The sequence below is a fragment of the Hemicordylus capensis genome, chromosome 4, assembly GCF_027244095.1.
Source record: "Hemicordylus capensis ecotype Gifberg chromosome 4, rHemCap1.1.pri, whole genome shotgun sequence".
In the NCBI taxonomy this organism is placed as follows: Eukaryota; Metazoa; Chordata; class Lepidosauria; order Squamata; family Cordylidae; genus Hemicordylus; species Hemicordylus capensis.
This window is the reverse complement of record NC_069660.1, coordinates 274835071-274858419: the sequence shown is the minus strand read 5'-3', so window position 1 is coordinate 274858419 and position 23349 is coordinate 274835071. Positions and strand designations below refer to the sequence as shown.

The window sequence follows — 23349 nt, the reverse complement described above, 5'->3', positions numbered from 1 at the left end:
GCCACGACCATTAGAGCATCTACTACAAATTCCATTTTTGCATGTGCCACCATCCTCTGGGCCAAAGAACTTGTTACCTTGGTCCCACATGAAAACACCAAGCTCTGCCAAGGAATCAACAAGATAGCCAAGGCAGCAGCCCTCATGGCGGACTCCAGCCTAGACTGTATTCAGCAGTTTTCCAGAGCTATGGTCGCAGGAGTGGCAGTACGCAGGTCTCTTTGGTTCAAAAGTTGGAATGTGGGCACCAAGTTCAAACTTGCCCTGAGCTCGGCACCCTTCTCCGGTGCAAACCTTTTTGGTCCGGCCCTAGACCCTATTCTTGTAGAATCCAGAGACAAGAAGGAGGCTAGGCTGTCTAACGGCAGAGATACTTGCAGGTTTTTTTGAGCTCCGACCCTGTCCTTTCACTCCAACTGGCTTTTCAACAACTAATCATCCTCGCAGTACCAAGACTTCTGTCCCCAGAATTCCAGAGGTTTTGGTAGACCGCAGTGGTGACAGAGGTTCAGAGGGAACTCTAGGGGTCCCAACACCCACCCCTTTTCATCCACCACGAAAACAATGACTCCATCCCCAATTGGGCAGCAGGTTGTTCAAATTCGCCACAACCTGGATTTCCACATCCAGTGACAAAGGGGTCACCGACACAGTCTCCAAGGGCTACTCCCTTGACCTCATCTCTCCTCCTTCCCAATGCTTCATACCGTCACCACGCTCCAACAACCCAGCCACACATCTTCAGATGCTCCAAGCAGTTCACCACTTCCTGAAAATTCAAGCAATAGAACGCATTCCATCTACACAAAAATTTCAAGGCATGTATTCCATCCTGTTTCTGGTCCCCAAAAAGGATGCCTCTTGGAGGGCAGTCCTCAGACTAAAATTCCTCAGTCGCTTCATCAGAAAGAGGAGGTTCTGGATGGAATCCCTACACACTATCAAAGGGATCGTACGACCAGGGGACTATCGGTTGATTTTTCCCTTTACCTTGCTGGGGCACACTACTTCCTCCCCAACCACCCACCCCTGACTTGAGCTAGGAACACTTCCTGCCAACCACCCTAACCCTGACGGCATAGTTGGAGAGTTCTTCTTGTTGCAGCATGGCCTAAGAATAGTGAGCACCACCTTGCAGTTTGCAGCTTATGATATTAAAATGGGGTGCAGGAGGAACTTGTTTAAGCTTATTAAGTTTGAGCTTTGTGGTGATTCCATGCCTGGCTTCTTCCCTCTTGGCAGCCATTTTGAGGTAGTGGGGCCCACCAACTCCTGAAGCCATAAGTGTCTACATGCCCCACAAGTTTGGAGAACCTGCCCTATACAAACCTATGGTGCAATCACATTTGCAGTGCTAGATACAGTTCTAGTCAAACGTAGAGCTGGAAAATGTGCAAAAAGAGCAATTGGATTGACCACACAAAGTAGAACACCTTCTCTAAGGAAAGGCTAGTAGTGGTTCCCAACCTGGGGGCCTCCAGATGTTGAACTACAATTTCCATCAACCCCAGCCACAATGAATTGTAGCTGGGGCTGCTGGGAGTTTTAGTTCAGCAACATCTGGAGGACCACAGGTTGGGAACCACTAGGCTAGAGCATTCAGAGCTCTTAGGTCAAGAAGAATAATACCAAGAGGACAAAAGTTCATAAAACTATGGTGCAGATAAAAAGCATATAGTGGGCTCCCTCCTGGTCCCATACTGGAACTCAGGATCCCAGTCACATTGAATGTAATGCAAATTGGAGGCAAAGGGGCACTTACCGTCCTCACTGCCCTGAAATATGATGGCCATTTGCCTAGATAGCGTTGAAAGGGGAGGTTACTCCAGAGAGGAACGACACAAGAGAAGTTCCTCCAGAGAGGAACGATGTGCCGTGTGGGAAAGTACTTCCTCGGGGTCGGTCCTAAAAGCCCCGGCCTTTAGTTCCACAGGGATGAACCCCGGTTCTAGTGTTAGGCGGACTTAGGGATACAGGAAGCCGCCTTCTACCAAGTCACACCATCAGTCCATCTGGATTAGTATTGTCTACACAGACTGGCAGCGGCTTCTCCAAGATCACAGGCAGGAGTCTCCCTCGGCCCCATCTCGGAGATGCAAGGCTTTGGGGGAGGGGGGACTTGGGGCCTGGGATGCTCCTCCCAGAGTGGCCTCATCCCCTGGGGAAAAATATCTCACAGTGCTGGCACACGTGGTCTCTCATTCAAAAGCAACCAGGGTGGACCCTGTTCAGCAAGGGGACCATTCACGCAGACTGCCACAAGACCAGTCTGCTCCAGGCATAATTTCTCATACACCCCTCCATCACATCCTGTCTCTCCTGTACTGAACCTCACGTGCCACCCGAGATCCAGGAAGGCAGGCCACTGGTCCATCTAGCTCAGCAGCATCTACACCACTGTTCCCTCTAACTGGGATTCCCAGATGTTGTTCCCAGAATCCCCAGCCAAAGGTCATTGCATCTGGGGATGCTGGGAGTTGTAGTGAACAATAGCTGAGAATCCCAGTTAGAGGGAACACTGGTCTACACAGACTGGCGGCGGCTTCTCCCGGGGGATACCTGACAGGGCTCACATGTGCCGTCTCCCATCCAGTTGCAAAGGAGGGGGGGGATTCATGCTCACCACCACAAGACCAGCTCTCCCGATCAGCTCAGATCCATCCAAGCAATTCTTGGTCAGGCTGCTCCTCGGCCTTCCTGCCAGGGGGGAGGTGGGGGAACTTCTGCTGCTCAGGCCACCTTCTTTCCTCTGATATCAAAGCAGGTAGGGAAGTAAGTAAGTCAGTGGTGGCCAGAGTTACCTGTTTCCACCTAGATCTTTTTGTCCACATGGACTCATTGTATCATCACAGTATAGCAGGATAGTCGTTGGCTGCCAGATGTGGGCTGTAAAGATGCCAGCCCCCCCCCCAAAAAAGGTGGGAGGATTAGATTGTAAATAATTTAGCAAAGCAGCAAGAGGAAGATGCCCATTCCAGTTACGAAGTTCTGCAGAGCCTTATTGTTGGTTAGCCAAGAACAAGCATGGATATTGTAGTGCAGTATAAACTAAATAAGGTTTATTAGGTTAAGTACATTTGAGATAGGAAAGACCTATCCTAACTCTGAGCTACGTAATGAACAGGAGGGGAGAGAGATAGAGATGCTCCCATCTGGTCTCCAAGGAGAAAGGAAGTAGGACTGACTCGCTACAGGAAATACCTGAGGAGTCAAGGAAGAGGTCATAGAGTAGAGGTAAAGCAGGGACAGGTAAGGGGACCCTCACTAACTACCTCTACTCCCAATGCCCCTAGTGCTCACTAGGATAGTTGGTGCAAAAGGTCAATGCACTGGAACTCCCATCTCTAACAATGAAGGATAGATTGAATTGGTTGGCTATAGCCATGCTCAAAAATGATCTGCCACAGAACAGCAGTTGCTCGGGGGCAGGGGATGTTAATGTGCTTTCCAGAGGCCTCTGGTTGGCCACTCTAGGGAAACAGGATGCTGGGATAGATGGACACTTAACTTGATCTAGTAGAGCCCCTCTTGTATTTCCCCTAAATAGTGGGGAGTAGTTTTGATGCAAGACAACTCTTCTAGTCTTGCATCAAAACACATCTAGAGGCGTGTATGTTTTGCTAGACAAGACTCTGTTAAACATTTTCCAGTACCCAGTTATAGGGAGAAGGTAAAGCTGTTTACAAGTAATTTACAAGTAATCCTGAAAGGCTTCAACCTTTTGTAAACTGTCCTAATTCTGTATAAGCAACATAATCTGAAAATTTAAATGAAGTGTGAGAAGCTCCTGCATCCATAAAACCATGAGCTTCTTATAATAGTTGTTATTCAATAGCTATATGCATTTTGGATCATGGCTCAATTGAAGAGAAGCCTTGGTAGGTCCTTCCTCCCACCCCACACCTTCCTGTTTTGGCTCAGAACCCAGGAGAACATCTTATTTTCACACCCTGCACTGTCACTGCTTTGTGTCCGAATGGTAGGCGCACTGTCAGTTTGGGAGGATCAGTGTCAGCTGAGATAGCCACAACAAAACAAAGCAATTGCAGAATTGAGCACTTATTCCAGCACACTTCTATTTACGTACTTTCCAAAGAATATTTTCACTGGATTGCCTGGAAGAGATACTTTCTTGTAAGAATCCTAGGCAGAGTTCTCAAGACCAATACATGCTTCTAAAGTAGAACATACTGTACTCATCAGGCTGCCTACGATTCTTGCAAGAAAGTATTTCTTCCAGGCAATCCAGTGAAAAATTTCCTTGAAAAGTACATTAATAGAAATGTGTTGGAATAAATGCTCGATTCTGCAGCTGCTTTTTGTTTCCACGTGCATTCTGTGTCCACGTGCATTCTGTGTCTGCCCTTCATAACAGATATAGAAATCACTGACCGTTGCGAGGGCCCTTTCCAAGCATGATTGTTTTCAAGACCTCTGGGTCTCGTTTTCTTGATTGCAATGACTGATGCTGTTGTTCTCCGTCCACCCGCCACATGTAGAGAAAAAGGAAGGATTGTTGTGGCTGTCTTCCCACATTGATATTGCGCACATGTGTGTGCACACACAGTATTTCTGTATGTTATATAATATGCAGGAATAAGAATGGACCACAAATCCCTGCTGCGTGATGAGTGGCAGATGCATTGCCACTGCATAGCATGTGATACAGTATGTTGTCTTTGCACAGAGAAGCGAGGGAGGAAAGCTACACTTTGTGGGAGGAAAAATCTATTCCATTAATCAGGCATAAAAGTCTTACACAGATGGCTTATAGAATAGATTATGGCTAGTAATCCTTTTGTGTCCTAGAAGATTAAGGATATCCTGGTGCAGTTGCAGTCAGCTGACACTTTTAAAAATATGACTGAAAACTCCTGTTGTAATACTGCACAGAGTTAAGACCTTCCAGAACCCTAGGCATACAGAGTACTGCAAATGCCTTGTTATGCGGAGCATTTTGATACATGGGCAGATTATAGATTTACAGACTCTAACCATGCACTGTGCAAGCTGCTGCATTTAAGGACTTTGTCAGCAATTGCTTATTAAGATGGCTTCCTGAACCTTGCACTCCCGTTCTCCTCCTAAAATTCTCCGGTGGGAATATGACACAGTGCGAGAGGCTCACATTTAAGTTGGTGGCTTGTTTTTAGTAACTGTCTTGCACAGTATAAAGAAAATTGAAGGATGGATGCTTCAGTGGACGCAGAATAGATGCGTGGTGGTGCATCTGAGATCTCTCCGGACTGATTGGATATGGACCTTTATGAGGATTACAAATCTCCTTTTGATTTTGAGATTGGAATTAATAGAAACTATCTCTACTTATCACCCACCATGATTCTCTCTCCACCTGGCTCTCCTGTTCTGAAGAATTCTGGTAAACCCTCTTAATTCTATGCACCTGTAGCACTTGATGAAAAGTAGTACTGTAAGAGTAGAACATCGTTCTGCTTGTTTTCTTGAAGTTATGTCTTGAAAATGGTGTACATGGGCACTGCCACCCTAGAACTGGAAGTAGGCATAATAAGGTTTTTAGAGAATAAAATTAATCTCTGTACTAGAATGAATAGAGAAAACGAGTTGCAGAGGACATGGAAGAAATCGAAAGACTGCCTTGAATATATATCTTAACCTCACCCAGCCACCCTCAAAGCTACCTTAATTCTGTGGATTGTAATGGATATGGATTGTAAGAATAAGGGCTTAATGAATTGCGTTCTTCAGTTCTGGTATGCAAAACTCTGTTTAAAAAAAAAAAGTGGAAAAGTGTGGGAGGGGCTGTGTCCCCCCCAATATACGAAGCCATAACTGTCCAGTGATGTGGGGCCAGATATGGTTCAGAGAACTATATTTTTACAAGTTGTAGAATACTGAGTGGCATTTGATTACATAATCTGATATGTAATTCTTGGTATACAACTGTATGCTACAATAAGTGCTTCAGATCTTAAATATGTCAAATTGAATATGGCCTCATTCAAGAGATGCCAACAAGTCTAAAGCTGGCGTGGCATAGTGGCTAATTCACTCGGCTGTGAATTGGGAAGTCCCTGGTTTAAACCATGCCCCTGCCATCAACTTGCTGACTTGCCTAAGACTGCCTAGCATTTGCTTCTGTCCCCAAATCACCTTGGGATAAGATTTATGAAAGGCAGTATAAATAAATCGGCAGGACTGGGATAACAGTGCTGAGCTAGGGTTGCCAACTAGGGATCTTATGGAGAACATGCAACTATTTGGGGGACCAAATAACTCTTTTTGCATGTGTTGTAGTGTCTCAAGTTCTGGGGAGCAGCTGGAACATTTTGTTTGCTCAGAACTCTTTGCTCTCATAAGCAGCTTCTCTTCCTCTATCTCCTTCCATCCAGTGCAGAAGTCAGAGGGGAGGTTCTGTTTCAGTAGCAGCCTGCAGAGCTGTTTAATGCAGTAGCACGGATAGGTGCAGCTTGCTTCCTTCATGTGGTGGTGACAGTGAGAGGTTAGCAGTTAGCTACCTTTTTACTTTACTTTACAGTTAGCAGTTACCCCTGCTAACTGAGTAAAAAAGCCCCTTTTAAAAGTGGTGAATCGCTTCTGTTTATCATGGGGAGAGCAACTGGCCCTATCCAACCCCAGCACGGCATTCCTTCAGTGGCTAATGCTGGTGTTAATATGTGTGTCCTTTTTAGACTGAGCCCTTTTGGGACAGGACAGGGGAGCATCTTTATTTTTTCTTTGAAAACCACTGTGAAACTTTCTGCTGAAAAGCCGTATATAAATGTTTGTAGTTGCAGAGAACTGTGAGCGAGTGGGAGACCGTGCATGCAACACTGTGCCAGCACGCAAAGAGGCTGCCTCGGCAACTACCTGGCTGCCCTGCCTCAAGCTAAGAGGTGAAGTTGCTGTCCGGACTGGGGAGAGCAGGCTGGGGGACCCATGTGCGGGGAGGACAGAGGACTTTGTGTGTGGTAAACCTAACCAGGAGAAGGCTTTACAGTTTAAACAAAAAACAAAAAAGCAGGGGCCTTAAGAACTTGGCACCTAGACAGCAGGCTGATAAGGCAATCAGCTCACCTGGTCATTAGCTTCACAGTGGTGAGCTGGATGTATTTTCAAATTATCCAATTTTTAAAATCAGAATATGCATATGTAATACTACTAAACCTATGCAAACTTTATGCAAAGTGGAGACTTTTTTTTTTTTTAGTGAAAAGCATCCTCTATTTCCACTTTTTTGGTGATGGATATAGACTTTTTTCACCATCTGGACCTGGCAACCCTAGCTTTCTTACTGGGTGGTCATCACAGTAATGCATGAGAAACACTCATGAACACTCTGTTTTAATACGTTACTAAGCATTTATAATTTTTAATTTAAGGTGCTTTAATTTCCAAGCTTTAGGTGAAATTTTTGTGCAAAACGTTCCGGATAACAGTTTTTAATATCTATTTTAACCATGCGAAAGAGTATTCCAAACAATCTGCAGCAAAATTAGCTTGTCAGACTTGAAAATATGCGTGTTAGCTCTTGCCCTACCACCCCTATATTCAGAATAGGATATGCAAAATGAAGCTTCTACCAATAATCTCTTTCAACTATTAAAATTAGAGCCAATCAATTTGCAAGCTTGGAAACTTCCTTAGCTTGAGGGTGGACAAGTAGTGGTTAAATTCTGACCAACTTGGAATTCTAGTCTTAAAAAGAGATGATGCCTGAGGCACCAAGTTTTAATACTATTACATGCTCAGAGACCTTAGTCTGACTTGGCTAATTTATCAGATTATTGGAATAGAATGAGATTGTTAGTACTACACACTTCCTGCATAGGTTTCTGTGTGCAAATATAACTTCATGTGATGCATGCACACATTCAGAATTGGCACTCTTCTGCTGAAATAGTGTGGTGTACCATAATTAGTGTGTGCAAGGATTATCGGTGAAATAGGTATTAAACTGATAGTAATAGATTTGTACAATTTACCCACTACACATCACAAATCAGGGTGGATTTGATTTAAATCACTTATTAGGGAAGGTTCTATTTAATCATTTTCTAGTAGAAGTGTGTTCTTGTCTGATATAACATTAATATGTATTAATCACTACACAGAAAGCATTTTTTTCCAGATTAATCTTCCTCAAATAAGATTAGTCCCCTGCTAACTGAACAAAGAGGCACCTTGTAAAAATGGTGATTCTCTTCATTGAGCAGGGGGAGAGCAACTGGCCCTATCCATCCCCAGCACAGCGTCCCTCCAGTGTCTATTGCTGGTGTCTATCTTATGTTTCTTTTTTAGATTGTGAGCCCTTTGGGGACAGGGAGCCTATTTATTTATTATCTATGTAAACTGTTTGGGGATTTTAATTGAAAAGTGGTATATAAATATTCGTTGTATTCGTATAAGACTTTGGTCATTTTATTTAGTATTGTTAGAAGAGAGATTACTCCCTGTATCTCATTCGACTCTTGGTTAGGTATTTCACTGGACACCAGTATCAAAGTTTCAAACAAAGCTTTATTTCAGTGCTAGCAAAAGTTTTGGGTTGCGGCCGCCTGCCCAGTCTGGCAGGGCACACCACTTTTTATACCCTTCAGTAAACAACTTTCGCACCTGCGCATTGCATACAGGTTTGTTTGTTTGTTTCATGTATAAACCGCCCCATCCAGAGGCTCTTTAACCCCAACTTGCCTACAAGTGTTATATTTTCCCTTTACACTCTTAAGATGTCTGACTTGTGGCCTTGGTTTCCCCTCCCCGTTGAGACATACCTTTTAAGCAGAGCCATCATAAAATATCCTTAAGGCGTGGGGTTATCTACCAACAGCTACAAGCTTCATTGATAAGGTGTGTATCATAGTTAGCTAAGTCCTATGCAAACCAACCGTGCTTTTTGGCTGTTGAGAGCTATTGTGGATAATATTCCAACAGTATGGAAGTAGATACATATTTGTGAAGTCCATTAGGAGGTGAACCAGCTCAAGTTCTCTTAATCATGGATGTTTGGAGGATATATTTGTCATGATATGCTATCAATAAACAGGCTTTTACATACTGTAGTAGTGAAAAGGTTGCTCATTCGGATTATCTTTCAACCAACCAACCATTTTAACACAACAAGCAGATGTATTTTTGAATTAACTATTTGTTATAAATGTAAAATGTGTTAAACTAGGCAATGTCAGCCAAGTCAACACAAGAAAACTAAAATACTGGGTGGTACAGCCAACTCTCTCTTCACTTTTGTCTTCTTGTTTGTTCAGAGTCTGGAAAATATAAGCATTCCTGCCTTATCAGTTCCCAAGCTATCTCTCAATTTAGCATGAATTAGTCCAGAGGAAGAAAAAGTTATCTCTCTACCTCCAGAGGAGACTACTGCTGTTAAAACCTGGATTACCACTTCACTGGTCACCCAATCCAAATGTTTAAGTGACTTCTATCAGCTCACTGGTTGGGGACTTCCTTTAAAACGTCATCAGCGAACTTTTCTTGAACTGGCCACCCTTCGCCCTGAAATGAACACCCAGAATAAGTTCCCCTACAACTGCATCAATACATCTTGTTTCACTTTCTTTTCCTCTCCCCTGTCGCTTGCATCTATAATCCAGACTCCTCCCTCCACTCAGATCTACTCCATCCCCCCCCCCATCCTCTATTCATTGACCTTCTTTATCTTGGCAATTTTAGAGAGAGGTAAAAGCTTGGCTGTGTGTGCGCGCATACATGTACACCACCTGTAGAACAGGACGGATAGGTCTGTTATCTCTCATCTTCATATACTGCTGTTTACAAGTGTGTTTATAGAATATAATTAGAAGTTATGATTACTAGGATCACTTTTTTACACATTATATTAAGAATTTTTTTTAAAAAAACACAGTTTAAATCTGATTATTTAAAAAGATTTTTATCAACCCTGTCTTGAATGGACAAAGTGTTCCTACAAAAAAACTTTATTTTGTGCCTTCTAAACTACCCAAAATTTCTTTGACTATAAAGTGTATGTTAATACTACTTTAAATTCTTACCTATACACTAAAGAACTGTCACTCTTGACAGCAGCCCCTACTCCGTGAAGTTCTGTACCCTAGGAGATCCACCTGGCGCTTTCTGGTGGGAGTGAAGAGTTTTCTTTAGCAATTCTTCTTCTTGCAGCTGATACACTCATCACAGATTGGCTCTCATCTGTGCTGATGTGTCTGACTCTAATTTTGAGATTTTAACATTGATTGTAAGCTGCCTTGGTTCATGGTTTTTGAGAGGGGGCAAGGTTGTATTTTAAAATAAGTCTTCTAAGTGAGTACACTATATTAGCATTTACAGGGTGCAGAAAGATAAAGTCCGTTGTGAAGGCCATCTCACTTTGCGAAAATATACTGTATTGTAGTAATGAAATTCACCGAGAAGTTTCCCAGACATGACTTCATGCTTTGGGGTATCTGAAGAGCGAATCTGCTTTGCAGCAGATTTGCAGCTGTTTAATTCAGTGATTAAATGGACTGTTCACATAGGGTCGACTCCTCTCCACATTCCCTACAGATCTTTTTCCTGTGTGTGTGCTCCAGGTTTTTCTCCAACCAATCACATCCCAGAGGAGGAGGCAAGAGACCTTTTTGTTGTTGTTCATTTGACAGTTGGCGTTCCGCAAGATTGATGAGTCAAAATAACAGAATGCTTAACCCGAAGCATTATTTCAGCAAATGTATTGTTGTGGATGTTCGTAGAAACCACTCCCAATTTGGGGGGGGTCAGTTTTATCCATATGGCATGAATAACTGAGGGATCCTCTAGGATAATCTGTTTGTGCGAACAAAATCAGTAGGCTCTATTTTTTCATCAATTCCTTCCCCACCACACACATGAATTACCCCAAAGTTTTCTTTCTCGACTTGTAAAAATGAATGAGAAGTTGGAGACACGCTAGCCTGGGCTGACTCTTGACAATTCACATTTCGACAGGGCTTAATTAGTACTAGGGCCCACCTAGAACCATTCCAAATTATGTGAAGCAAGAAAATTCCTTTGAGCATATGCAGAGTGCCGTTGCAGTCATACCTCTCATTTTTGGCACCTCTCATTTTTGAAAACGTAAGCTCTTGAGTGTCGAACACACAGTGAAAAGCTCTCCCTTCATTAGCCCCCCCCAAACAAAACTTGCACCAATTCTTTCTTTATAAGCAGAGCCTCTGGGTGAGACGGTTTATAAATAAATGAATGGGTCACCACTGCCACTGTTCCGAGTCCAGCCTGGAACAGACTTTCTAGGTTCACCAAGGTTTTTTTAATGCAGCAAGAAGCAAACACGATCTCCCCCTCCCCCAAGCCTACCTGTGAAAGTTGTGCACCCTGCACCACAACACTGTCTCCCTATTGCCAGCAAAAGCATGTGTGGCTGGCTCTATTTTGCCCGCGCTCCGTCCTAGGTAAACACTGCCAAAGCTGCATGATTGATCACAGGTAGTTTCTCTTCCTTCCAGCCTTCAGTTTCCAGCCAGATTGCTAGGAAAAGGCAGGCTATAGAGGAGGAGGAGGAAGGAAGGCAGCCTTGAAAAAGTACAGAGCAAGCAGCACTTCCAGTGTCCAAAGCCCTTTGCAATATTTCTCTTAGTATAGACTCCAAAAGGGCACTGGCTCTCCGTTTAGCCCATTTCAGTAACAGCTTGGATTCTTCCCAAGCTAAGCTAGCCACAGTCGGGAAAGCAGACAATAAGCAACTCAGCTGTCAAAGTCCCCTTCCTTGTGGAAGACTGGTGAGACGGCAAGCAGCCCCCTCTGCTGACTCTTGGCGTTCTGGAAATCCACCCAGCGAATATTTAAAACAAAACACTAAAGTGCAAGTTTTGAAAGAAGCCGATTTATTGGCAATGGTCCCTCCACACATTGCAGAGAAGCATTGGGGCATACCAGAAACCTCATTTTTTTTCCTTCAGAAGAAGCTGCTGCAAATAGAGGAATTTTTTTTTTACCCCAAACATAATTTGGGCTAAGCTATGCCTGCTCAATTTAGGCCTTCCCCAGCTGCTTTTGGACCACAACTCCCATAATCCCCAGCCACAGTAGCCAATAGCCAGGGATTATGGGAGTTGTAGGCCAACAGCTACAGGAGGGCCAAAGTTGAGCAGCCCCAGGCTAAGCTATAATGTGCAGCCCTAATTTGGGGAAAGCCAGTATCGTGTGTGAACTAGTCCCTGATAACCCGTTGCAACTTCGGGTTAAATCTGCCTGATATGTGAACTCACACCCTTCATTCCTGAGGAGATGTGAGCTAAAAGCCATGTGTGTGAAAGTCCCAGCTGTTTAAGATCAAGATGCAACTTGAGAAAAAAAGGTAGAGGATCCAGCATGGTATAGTGGTTAGAGTGCTGGACTAGGACCGGGGAGACCTGAGTTCAAATCCCCATTCAGCCATAATACTTGCTGACTTACTCTGGGCCAGTCACTTCTCTCTCAGCCTAACTTACTTCACAAAACTTAAGTATGTAGGGCTCTGGGCTCCTTGGAGGAAGAGCGGGATATAAAATGTAAATAATAAAATGTAAAAAATGCTGGACAACTTACCAGGAAGCGCTTTTAGACTGCTGCTTGCTGATGTCTTTAGGGGTGACACTTAGGTGTATCCTGAGACACCAATCCTACAGCAAAACTGGGACTCCATAGGATAGAGAAAATTGCACAGAATACGAGAAACTCTGTCATTCATGTTTGTGCTGGAGAATGCAGGCTGGGGCATCCCTGTGCAAGTTATATAGAAAAGAGTTGGGGTACCTCCTATATGCACTATACCAGCACTTAGTACTTACAGGCTGCAAGAAGATAGGACCATTGTAAAGGCCTTGTGACTTCGCCACACCTCCCTACTTTACAGACTTGTGGTTACTGACCACTTGTGGCGGGGTGTGTGTGTGCTGACACACTTCAGTTTTGATAGGGTCGGTTTTTTTAAATCTGGGTAACCACAGCTGCAATTTCCTCAAGTGTTACTAGATGGCACCAATGTGCTATTTGACTGTCTGGCTTCAGTTAACAGTGCCTACCAAATTCCTTTGGATACTAGCTAACTCAGAAATATTGATCCATTGGGTTGCTCTATATTGGGGATAGCCTAAGTCTGTCCACTGGGTTTGAAGATACCAGAGCAACAAATCTTAGTTGTTATCTCCTTGCTCTCTGCTCCCAGCTCTGGAGATCTCACTCTAAGGATCTCAGCTATTTCATGCCGAAGGTTCTGCTCCTTTATGGAGGTGCTGCTTACAGTATGTTGGAGCCTAGCCTAGAGGATCGTTCCATGTGTGGAGGAAATTTGGCTAGCTTAACCCTTACCTTTGGGTGAATTGAGTCTTATGCCATCCCTTCTTGGGAGATATTGCCTATTCAGCCAAAAGGGATGCCCATAGCGTCTTGCTACCTGATCAGTTCGATCCACTTGAACCTTAATTCCACTTGAACCCTAATTCTATCTCTAATTGTTACAAGTCATCCCCTATCCAGGTCTCGTATTCAGTGGATGTGTGAGAAGAGACAAAGATCACACCAGGAATTTTCTGTTACTTTTTATTGAGGAAAATTGTGTAAAGCATACAAACAGAGGGGCTGTGCAAGCAAACTAGATTTCCTTAACCTACTGGGTACAATTGTTAAAAGGGGAGGAAACAGATGAAAGGAAGATATCAAGGAGAAATGTCCAGCTCAAACATTGCAGGAGTCAGTTGATCAGCCAGATCGATTGAATCATCCTATGGCTTACCAAGATGCTCTAGGTTGTAGAGATGAAGCACAGTAGCTAGAGAGCAAAGAGATGTGTTGGAGAGAAGGGAGATGGGTTCCCCCTGCTCTGACCTCTTGCCATAGGGTAGAAACAGTTATACTTCTGGGTCTTCTTGTTTGCCTCTCTGGGTCAATCAGCTCTCAGGTCATCAGGTCAGCCACTTCCTTATAACCATGTCAACGCTGATGCACCCCAAATGTCCAAATCTGGGGTTCCAGCAGGTCTCTTCATACCCTTGCCAAGTTTGGCCCAAAGTGTCTCAAAGTCCTTATCTCTCACAAGATGTTCCATGGCAGGATGCCATCCTTAGATGTTTTCAATGAGACTTCTGGCCTTGATGTTTCCAGCCCCAGCTGTCAACAGGGTTGTCAACCTTCCAGTCGTCTTGGCTTATCTTCAGCTCTTAGCCGTTGATGACCAGACAAGGGCGTAGGTGAAGAAGGGGACACTGAGTTATATACCTTGTGATTAAAGCTTGCCAGAGCCTTGCAATAGGCAGTAACAATACAGAAGTGTTGGTTTGCACCTCAGCCTATGCTCATAATTGTACAGTTGTTGGCTCTTTCCCATATTTAACTGTCGTCCTATCTAGTCTGGAATGTATAGAAGGCAAAAACCCACATCTTGGTTGCAAGGTCACTAGACTTCCTTCACACGCTCATAATACAGAATGCTTAAAACAGCAAATTGCTTCACTTTCCCATCATGCAACTTGTGAACCAAAGTCTGCAACATTTGCTTAAGGCTCAGTGAATCTTTTACCTGGTGTGTATGCCATCTAATGGCCATTTAATCCCTGAGTAACTAGCACATCCTTCTGTCTGCTCTTTGCCTGGTTCTACTCCGTCCCCTTCAGGTTTATCTGAAGCATTTAAACCCTCTCACCTTTAAGGGATGGCCCTTGCTGAACCGGGTACTACCCAGTTCCTGTTGGCTACCCCCCAGGCATCACTTTAAAACAGGGGTGGGGAACCTTGGCCCTCCAGCTGTTTATGAACTACAACTCCCATCATCCCCAGCCATGTGGCTGGGGATGATGGGAGTTGTAGTTCATAAACAGCTGGAGGGCCAAGGTTCCCCACTCTTGTTTTAAAAGCTGCTTTACAACCTTTTTGATTTTAAGTGCTAACAGTCTGGTTGCATCTTGGTTCAAGTAGAGCCCATCCCTTTTGTACAGGCCAGTCTTGTCCCAGAATGTATCCCAGTGAATCCCTCCTCCCGGCACCACCATCTCATCCACGCATTGAGTCCCATTGGCTCTGCCTTTCTCATTGGAGCTGCGCATGGTGGAACAAAGCAAAATTATGGAGTATTTTGTATTTGCTATGGTGGGGGATTTGCAGAGGTCCTTGGTTTTGCTTGGTTACCTATATCTGGAACTGTGTTGGGCTGCCTTGTTCATTTTTCTTCCTACTAGTCATCAGATACTACAGGACTGGATTAAAGCGTGGTTGGTGTATGTTGCAGAGGATAGGTGTGTATAGATGTTGACAAGGGGTGAGGGTGAGTTTTTCTAGTTTAAAAAGTGAGGGTTGGAAATGGGAAACCTTGACTCACATAAATAGTAAGGCTAAAAGGATTTAAGAGGTGGCATGGGGCCAGACTGCAGAACCAGAATCTAAATAGAAGATTGATTAATTTTGACCTAAAAAGAGAGAAAGCAGCTCAGTATTGTGAAGTTAGTGTTTATTGTTGCCAGAACCAAACTTTAGATTTGATGCTAAATCTGGATATTTTATTCTGCGCTACTTGTATCAGGATGAATCTAATTACTCTTTACGTAGGATTGTAAAATTTCACAACAAATACCATTTCATTTTTCAGAAGAAAGGGGAGCACTCCTGGGCAAACTGGTGCCATAGCAGTGTTTGCAGCTAATAGTAAAATTGTTCAACGAAAAAGACTAAACAATAGGCCCATAAATAAGCACACTGCTTTTGATTGCCATACTACTTGGAACTGGCTGCCAGAAATATGAGAATGGGGTGGCTTATATTGGAACTGGCTGCTGTTGGGAGATGGAAAACTGGGACTGACAGGTGATTGATCTTGTGGCAGGCTTCTGCTGCCTTCTGAAGCTTTTCAGTATTTTATATCCTAAAAACCTGCAAGTCCTTTTGAAATCCATGGAATTAAGAATGAGCACTACTGGAGTGTGTGTGCATGTGTACTTAAGGTAAAGTCTAAAACCATACCGTTTAAAGTTTCCCTTATAGGAGTGAATGGCACTCAAGATAAAGAACTGCTACTGTGGATGCTTGCAGGATTACTATTGTGGATTCTTGTAGAAAGGGCCAAATCTGTCCTGACAAAGCTTCCTAGCCCTATTAGAGGGGCTGACATCTAGATTAATGTTCATATGCTGAAAAACCTTGAAAGTTTTTTCCATAAGCAATGGGGAAAGGGTGATTTACCAATCTCCCCTTTCCTCTGCAGCCCACTGTGCCTCCTGCAAAGAAGCCCCATAGGTTTGCAAGGGATTATTTGCAGGAGGCACAATGGCCTGCAAAGGGAAGGGAAGATTGGCAAAAATCACCCCTGCCCTGCAAAACATTAGTCTGGATGCTGATGCCAATTTCCCAAACAAGTGGAGTCCTGGTGATCTCTTTCTACCTCCATTCTTTCAATGTACCAAATTTACTTCAGGTGCAGGTGTGATTGGGTGTATGAATTGCCATAAAGCAGAGCTATTGTCTGACTTAATGAGACAGTATAATCCTACCTGACAAATTTCCGTTCTTTTTAAAGATCTGCTGCAAAATGAAACCATTCCTGAGATTGGAGAGGATGCAGCTGCTTCAGTTAATGTTTCAGAAGCTCTTTCTGAAGAAGAACAGGATGAACTACGGAGAGAGCTTGCTAAGGTAAAACTTTTGATCTTTGCTGTGCTCTGTGTAGTCACACATCAGAATGACCTACGCACGGCAGTATGAAGCCTGGAGTTTAAACGTGCTGTTTCACTGGATATGGAAAACGTTAGAATGTGTTTTGCAATTGTTTCAAATGAATCCAGAAAATGGTCTGATGAAATGTGATGCTGTTGCACTGTTAAATTTAGCAGTCTCTGCCTGAATGGGCAATCTGTGTGGATTAGATCTTCTGAAGGAAGAAAAGGATACACTGATCATGTTGGGGTTTGGGAATGCAAGTTTCAGCATATTTGACCACTTATACTTCAGCCATAAGCCACTTAATGGCGCAGCAGGGAAATGACTTGATTAACAAGCCAGAGGTTGCCGTTTCGAATCCCCCCTGGTATGTTTCCCAGACTTTGGGAAACACCTATATTGGGCAGCAACAATATAGGAAGATGCTGAAAGCCATCATCTCATGCTGCATGGGAGGAGGCAATGGCAAACCCCTCCTGTATTCTACCAAAGAAAACCACAGGGCTCTGTGGTCGCCAGGAGTTGAAACCGACTCAACGGCATACTTTACTTCACTTCAGTCATGCAAGCAGTTTTTCCTTTTTGCGGGGATGCTCAAAATACTCTTTCATTGTATTGAACATGCTGGCTGATTATTGGCAAGTATGAGAGACCCAGGGTCAAGCCACAGATACAGTTTTTAACCAGCTCACCAGTGCTCATACACTTGGAGTAGTGGCAGTTAACTCTGTATTTTTAATAGTTCTCTAGCTGTCCTTTAGGCATCTGTCCTTCTAGGCATTTGGAGTTGCCTCAGTTTGGGTTTCTAACATAAAATGGGTTTACTAGGAAACCAAATGTAAAAGGAAATGAGGTGTTGCAAAATCTGTTTGAAAAGGAAACTGATTTTGTCCTGGGGTAGTAAAAGGGGCAAGGCACACGCATGCTTTCATTACCTAGCTAATAAAAGTCCCTATTGAGACCATTTCATTGGGTTCCAGATCAGTGTTCCCTCTAACAGGGATTCCTAGATGTTGTTGATTAAAACTCCCGTAATCCCCAAGCAAAAGCCATTGCAGCTGGGGATTCTGGGAGTTGCTGTCCACAACATCTGGGAATCCCTGTTAAAGCGAACACTGTTCCAGATGTCACTGAGCACATGTTCCCTGGGCTGTCTCTAGCTCGGGGATGCGCCTATGAAAACTGTTTTTAGAACTTTAAAAAGAGAGAGATGTCTGTTTTTTAGATAGTGAGCTCTCTTGGGACAGGAAGCTTTTTTTCCCTTTTTTGAGTGCTTTGACAACTTTTTTGTTGAAAAGTAGTATGTAAATACTTTCAATAATAGCTTTGTAATTAATCCCCAAAGATGTACCTGCTTGCAAATTTTTTTGTGCTCCTGATTTTTTGGGGCATGGTAGGAAGTTGGTTTAACTTATTTTGAAGCTCTTACGGCTTTAACAGTGCTTGGAGAGTTGATAACTTTGCCACTGTCTGGCTCCTACTGGTCAACGTTTTCTCTAGAATGTGCCAGGTAATGACCCTGCATCACATCATAGATTTATTTTCTGGTGCATTCTAGAGATGGAGGTGACCAGCATGAGCCAGCAATGTTACCAATACTTCAAGTGCTACTAAATCTACCACGGCCTAACCCCTTGAACACCACATGCCCAAACATAAAACTCAAACTTTCCAATGGTGGCCAGATGAGTGGTTTGTCAAGACTGTGTTAAATGCTTGCCCACATCAACTTCACATCTAGAACATCTGCATGCAGTGGGGGAGAAGGCTTCTAGTTGTAATATTGTATGACCTTTCTCTTTTGGAGGGTAGACCATTAAATGAGTTGCATTATAGTGACTGAAGCATCTGTGACCAATATCGGGCAGCAAGTACAGTTTAGTAAGATGGTTAGAGAAGATTTGGTATGTGTGCTGTCATGTGAGTATATCAATAATTTGTATTTCTCATTTCACTTTGTAGGTAGAAGAAGAAATCCAGACTCTGTCACAGGTGCTCGCTGCAAAAGAGAAGCATCTAGCAGACATAAAAAGAAAGCTGGGAATCAATTCATTGCAGGAGCTGAGACAGAACCTTTCCAAAGGGTGGCAAGATGTTACAGCAACAAATGCGTATGTGCCTTAATTTCAATTTATACAGTCGGTTGAGTTCCATGGTTATTGACCAGAAAAGCTTAGGTTTCAGAAAGCAGCTTTTGGTAGCTGAATGCTCTCACAAAAAAATCTCTGTGCAAAAGGCTGAACATTTATCCATGGACTACTAGTCTTCCAGCCCAGAGCCTTTGGATGGGGCCACTGTTCCCTCTAAGGCATGTGCTCAGACATTTTCTGATGTCTGCTCAGTTAATTTTAGATCCTGCTCAGGTTGAATCAGGAATACCACTTCTGAATGCAAGTGCGCACACACTGCCTTGATACTGCCGCCTAGAACAAAATTCATTCCACGCACAGATGGAAAAAAATTAGAACAATGGATGGGGTGGTATAAAAGTGTAAATAATAATAATAATAATAATAATAATAGATAAACTCAGGGTCTCTCTCCCATAGGGAAAATATTCAAACACTTGTCTAACTTGCAAGGTCATTAGTGAAAGCCAAATAGTATTCTCCTTTCCAGTGTAAGCAAGACTTAGTGCTCCTTAACTATATATGCAGACATGTAGCGTTGAGTTGCTGCTCATTGTGACTAGAGCTGTTCTACTTGTCTATTGCAACTGAACTAAAGCTAGACTCAAGGCACTGCTCCCAGACCCCACCCTTCCACAAAAAAGACACAACACATGTGAATGGAGTAAACTAGGGCTGCTTTACTGATGTACATAACATAAACTTGCAATGGAAGTTCTTAACTGTTCAGAGTGCGGGTACTCCAACCTGTGGGAAAGCCTTCTAATGAGGACTATACCCACTCCAGGGCAAAATGGCCAGGTATTGAAGTTGTCGGGAGACAAACTCCTGACTTCCTCTAACCACATGGATCCCCATGTCAAGGGGAGGGCAACTCAACCCACCACAACCCAAGCTGCAAAACTCTTGTTGGTAAGCCAAGCAATCCCCTGAGAGGTGGGCTACACCCTGCCCTGGGGGCAGCAAAACCCTGAAGGGCCATTCTAGGGTAACCCTCCTTTGCCTCAGTGGCCTTCAGGCTGAACACCAATAATTAATCCTGCATACCCCCACAACCTGTACTCGCCTGCTGCAGAAGGGGGTGTGTGGCAAACCAACATCCTATTGCAACTGAATTAAAGCTAGAGTAAAGACATTGTAGTTCCTGTTAAAGCACCAGAATATGTCTCACTTTCTGAATATTCCTAAAAAAACCTCATTTGACTCATGGCGGGGAGTAGGAAATAAAACAGGAAAATATGGCAACTTGGTAAACAAGTGTTCTTGGTAAACAAGTATTATCCCATGAAAACTGGCTGCTCTCTCTCAGACACTAGGGAAACCTGACATGGCAATTTTTCTTGAGAGAATGAAGCCAGCTAGAAAATGGCTTCAGATGTCCCGATGAATCTACGCTGATGTGGGGAGTTGAGTGGATAAAGAGGCTTACAGTGTTTTGTATTTAAAGTCTGGTACACTAGAAGTGAAATAACTTGTCTAGTCTCATAATATTTGAGGGTCAGGTGCATATGAATGGTAACATTCTAGTTTATTTTGGATATAGGTATAAAAAAACATCAGAAACGCTCTCTCAAGCGGGCCAGAAAGCTTCTGCTGCCTTTTCATCTGTTGGGTCTGCAATAACAAAGAAGCTGGAGGATGTGAAGTATGATCTTAATTTTTCTCCTCTCTATAGTAGTATGTATACTGTATTGAGATCTTAACTGTGCCAGCTAGTTGTTTTGGTGGTGTAAATTGTGCAGATTACAGCTGAGGTTTGTCTCGATTTTATTAATAGACTAGTTTGATTTTGACGCTTAAACAGTAATTAATTAGTAATTAAACTACCCCTGGCCAGGATGTCTGTTGCTAACATAAAATACAGAAAGAGGGCCATGCTAATAAATCTTGCCTTTACTTCAATAAGCCTATCTAACTTCCCGTATGATCAATTTGACATTTATATATTTTTGCTCAAGGAAGACCTCCACAATACTTGGTAGGCTTGGGGCAAGTGCCTTGCTTGAACTGTGCCATTTACACACAAGCTTGGTAGACTGCTGCTGATGCAGGCAGCAGTCAATACTGGCATTATCCCCTTGTGGCCTGGCAGGATGAGGAGTGCTGAATCAGAGATGGCCTAAGGTGTCAGAAGCAGAGCTTGTACTCCTCCCTCCCCCCCATTGGTAAAATGGACATTAACTGCCCTTTAATGGTACCCCATTAGTCTTCTACCTGAATGGCTGCCCCAGACAGACCTTGCACTAATTTGGCATGTATTGGAAGGCTGGGGTGGGAGGAAATACTTCCTTGTCAATTGTGGTTAAGAACAGCCCACCCATGTGTCAGCTCTCTGCTTCTGCTCTTGCTCATGGCGAAGGAGGGAAACGAGCAAGCTGATCCAAATTAGAATTGTGAGCTGCATATATCCTAGGCCTATAGAAGTAGCAAGAACATTTGTAAGTTGTGAAACAGATTCCCCCACCTCAGATTGTTCCTATGGCTTGTAAAGCTTCTGATCTGCATTATTTGGAATAAAGCTCTTGTTACTGTGTTGAATGCATATACTGCATCATGAAACAAACATGTTTTCTTGAACAGTTTTGTTAACAGAGGGCTGGTTCACATGAGTGCAACCCCTGCACATGATCTCCTTAGGACAGTGCCAAGAACTAGCCCTCCCCGACGTTAGAGGATGTGCCGCCTCATTCTCAGCATATCCTTTAATTGCACGCTAGGGATGATAATAGGAATTGCCCTTCTACCCAGGCTGCAAAACCCTGGTTAGACTTGTGAACACGAAAATCTTTAATCGGGGGTTTTGCAGCGTGCGCAGAATGGCGATTCAGATGCTCACCCTTCACACATGATTAAAAGGTGTACTGAGAATGCATGTCATGTCATTTGATGGGATAGGCATGTTCCTAGTGCAGCACTGATATCATTGCATGTTGGGGGCACTGTTCATGTAAACTGGCCCAGAAAATTTTACAAACGAGGACCCTGGATTTTTTACCCTGGAAATGTGCTAATTTTTATATTAAAAGCCTTTGCTGTGCACTTAAACTTTTGTTTCTGATGTTAGAGCCTGGCTGTTTTTCTTAATTTCTGGTGGGAAAGCTTTAGTGGGATCCTCTCTAATAAAACGCTTGGTGTCCGTCCGTGGACGGACACCAAGCGTGCGTTCGTGCCTGGCCTGTTCTGGGCATGCCCAGAACAGGGCAAGGGAGGCACAAACGGCAGGACCCGGCGGCCATGTTGGGGCCGGGAGAAGGAGAAGTGGCCGCCGCCTACGCCAGGAGGAGAGTGCGGGAGAGGCGGCGGCGCAGCCATGGCCACGGCCAGAGGTGGCGGTGGCTGCGACGGGGCAACTGGCGGCGGGAGTGCGGGTGAGGCGGCAGCGGGGCCAGAAGTGGCCGCCGCAAATAAAGGAGAGAGGCGCCGGGGGAAGAGGCGGCGGGGAAGCTGGCCGAGGTGGCGGCGGAGCCGCCGCCGAGGCCTGGCGCCGCCAGTAAAGCCGGGCGGGGGGGAAACCTTGGGGCCCGATCCCACCATTCCCGTCCCCCCGCCAAATTACTAAGGGCCAAATTGGCCCTGAAAAATGCCGCCGCCAAACCGCCCTCCCAGCTGCCCGATCCCACCATTTGTACAGGAAAGAGGAGCTCGCCAGCAGAGCTCCTCTTTCTGCAAAGGCTCTTCTCAAACTGGCGCTTTGAGCGGAAAGGGCGTCCTTTCCGCTCAAAGCGCCAGTTTGAGAAGAGCCTTTGCAGAAAGAGGAGCTCTGCTGGCGAGCTCCTCTTTCCTGTACAAATGGTGGGATCGGGCAGCTGGGAGGGCGGTTCGGCGGCGGGGCCGAAAGCATTACTAGCGCCCGTTTTTCAACGGGCTAAAATTCACTTGTTGTATAATAACAGTACACATACTCCGTGTACTTTTATAGCATTCTGCCACCTTAATGGAAAGCTGTTGAGTGCACTGGAGGAATTAAAACACTTTATTGCAGTTGGCTCCCATTTCCTGTAAGAATTCCAAGCGATGCCCTGTTTTAATATAAAGTAAAATTACTACTTTAAATGCACAAACCACTGAACGCTAGAATTAGATTTTCTTTTTGAACAAGGTAGCAAAATCAACCCATCTCTCAATTTTTAAGTGTAGCACAGATAACACCTTCCTTGCTTAGAACATTTGTTGGTTGGATGTGTGTAATTTTTATATAGTAAGAAAAATTGAACTTAAGTCTGCACAGTGCTAAGTGAACATTTTAAAGAGTGCAAGCATTTCCTCATGCGTTTAGGATGGTGAAAAGCTGCTATAGAGCATGCAAGTAGACACTCCCATAGCTGGTGGATCCTAACATGGTAATTCACTGATATACAGATTAGGCTAATTCATCTCTAGGGTTCATGCTTCTGACAGTTTAAATAGTTCAGTTAAGTGCCAGTAATCGTTTTAGAAAAGGGAAGGAAAATGGGTACTAGGAGTATTGCATCAAATCAATGTGCTGCAGGAAGGGAATGACTTGCAGAATTTTCCTTGCAAATGCGTCTCCTAAAACAACTCCTGCTTACAATAAAGTAGTACATTTACTGGTGTTCTGTCAAGA

The 23349-nt window shown here is 44.0% G+C and overlaps 1 protein-coding gene across 4 annotated transcripts in view; it reads left to right on the top strand.

Annotated features, from left to right (window-relative positions):
* TPD52 (tumor protein D52) overlaps nt 1–23349 on the top strand; it is a 148359-nt gene that overhangs the window by 26150 nt on the left and 98860 nt on the right. For all 4 annotated transcript variants that reach the window (XM_053246577.1, XM_053246575.1, XM_053246573.1 and 1 more), the window contains exons 2-4: nt 16496–16611; nt 18598–18746; nt 20308–20409. In XM_053246577.1, the coding sequence (XP_053102552.1) occupies nt 16496–16611; nt 18598–18746; nt 20308–20409 (367 nt within the window). The remainder of the gene's footprint in view (nt 1–16495; nt 16612–18597; nt 18747–20307; nt 20410–23349) is intronic.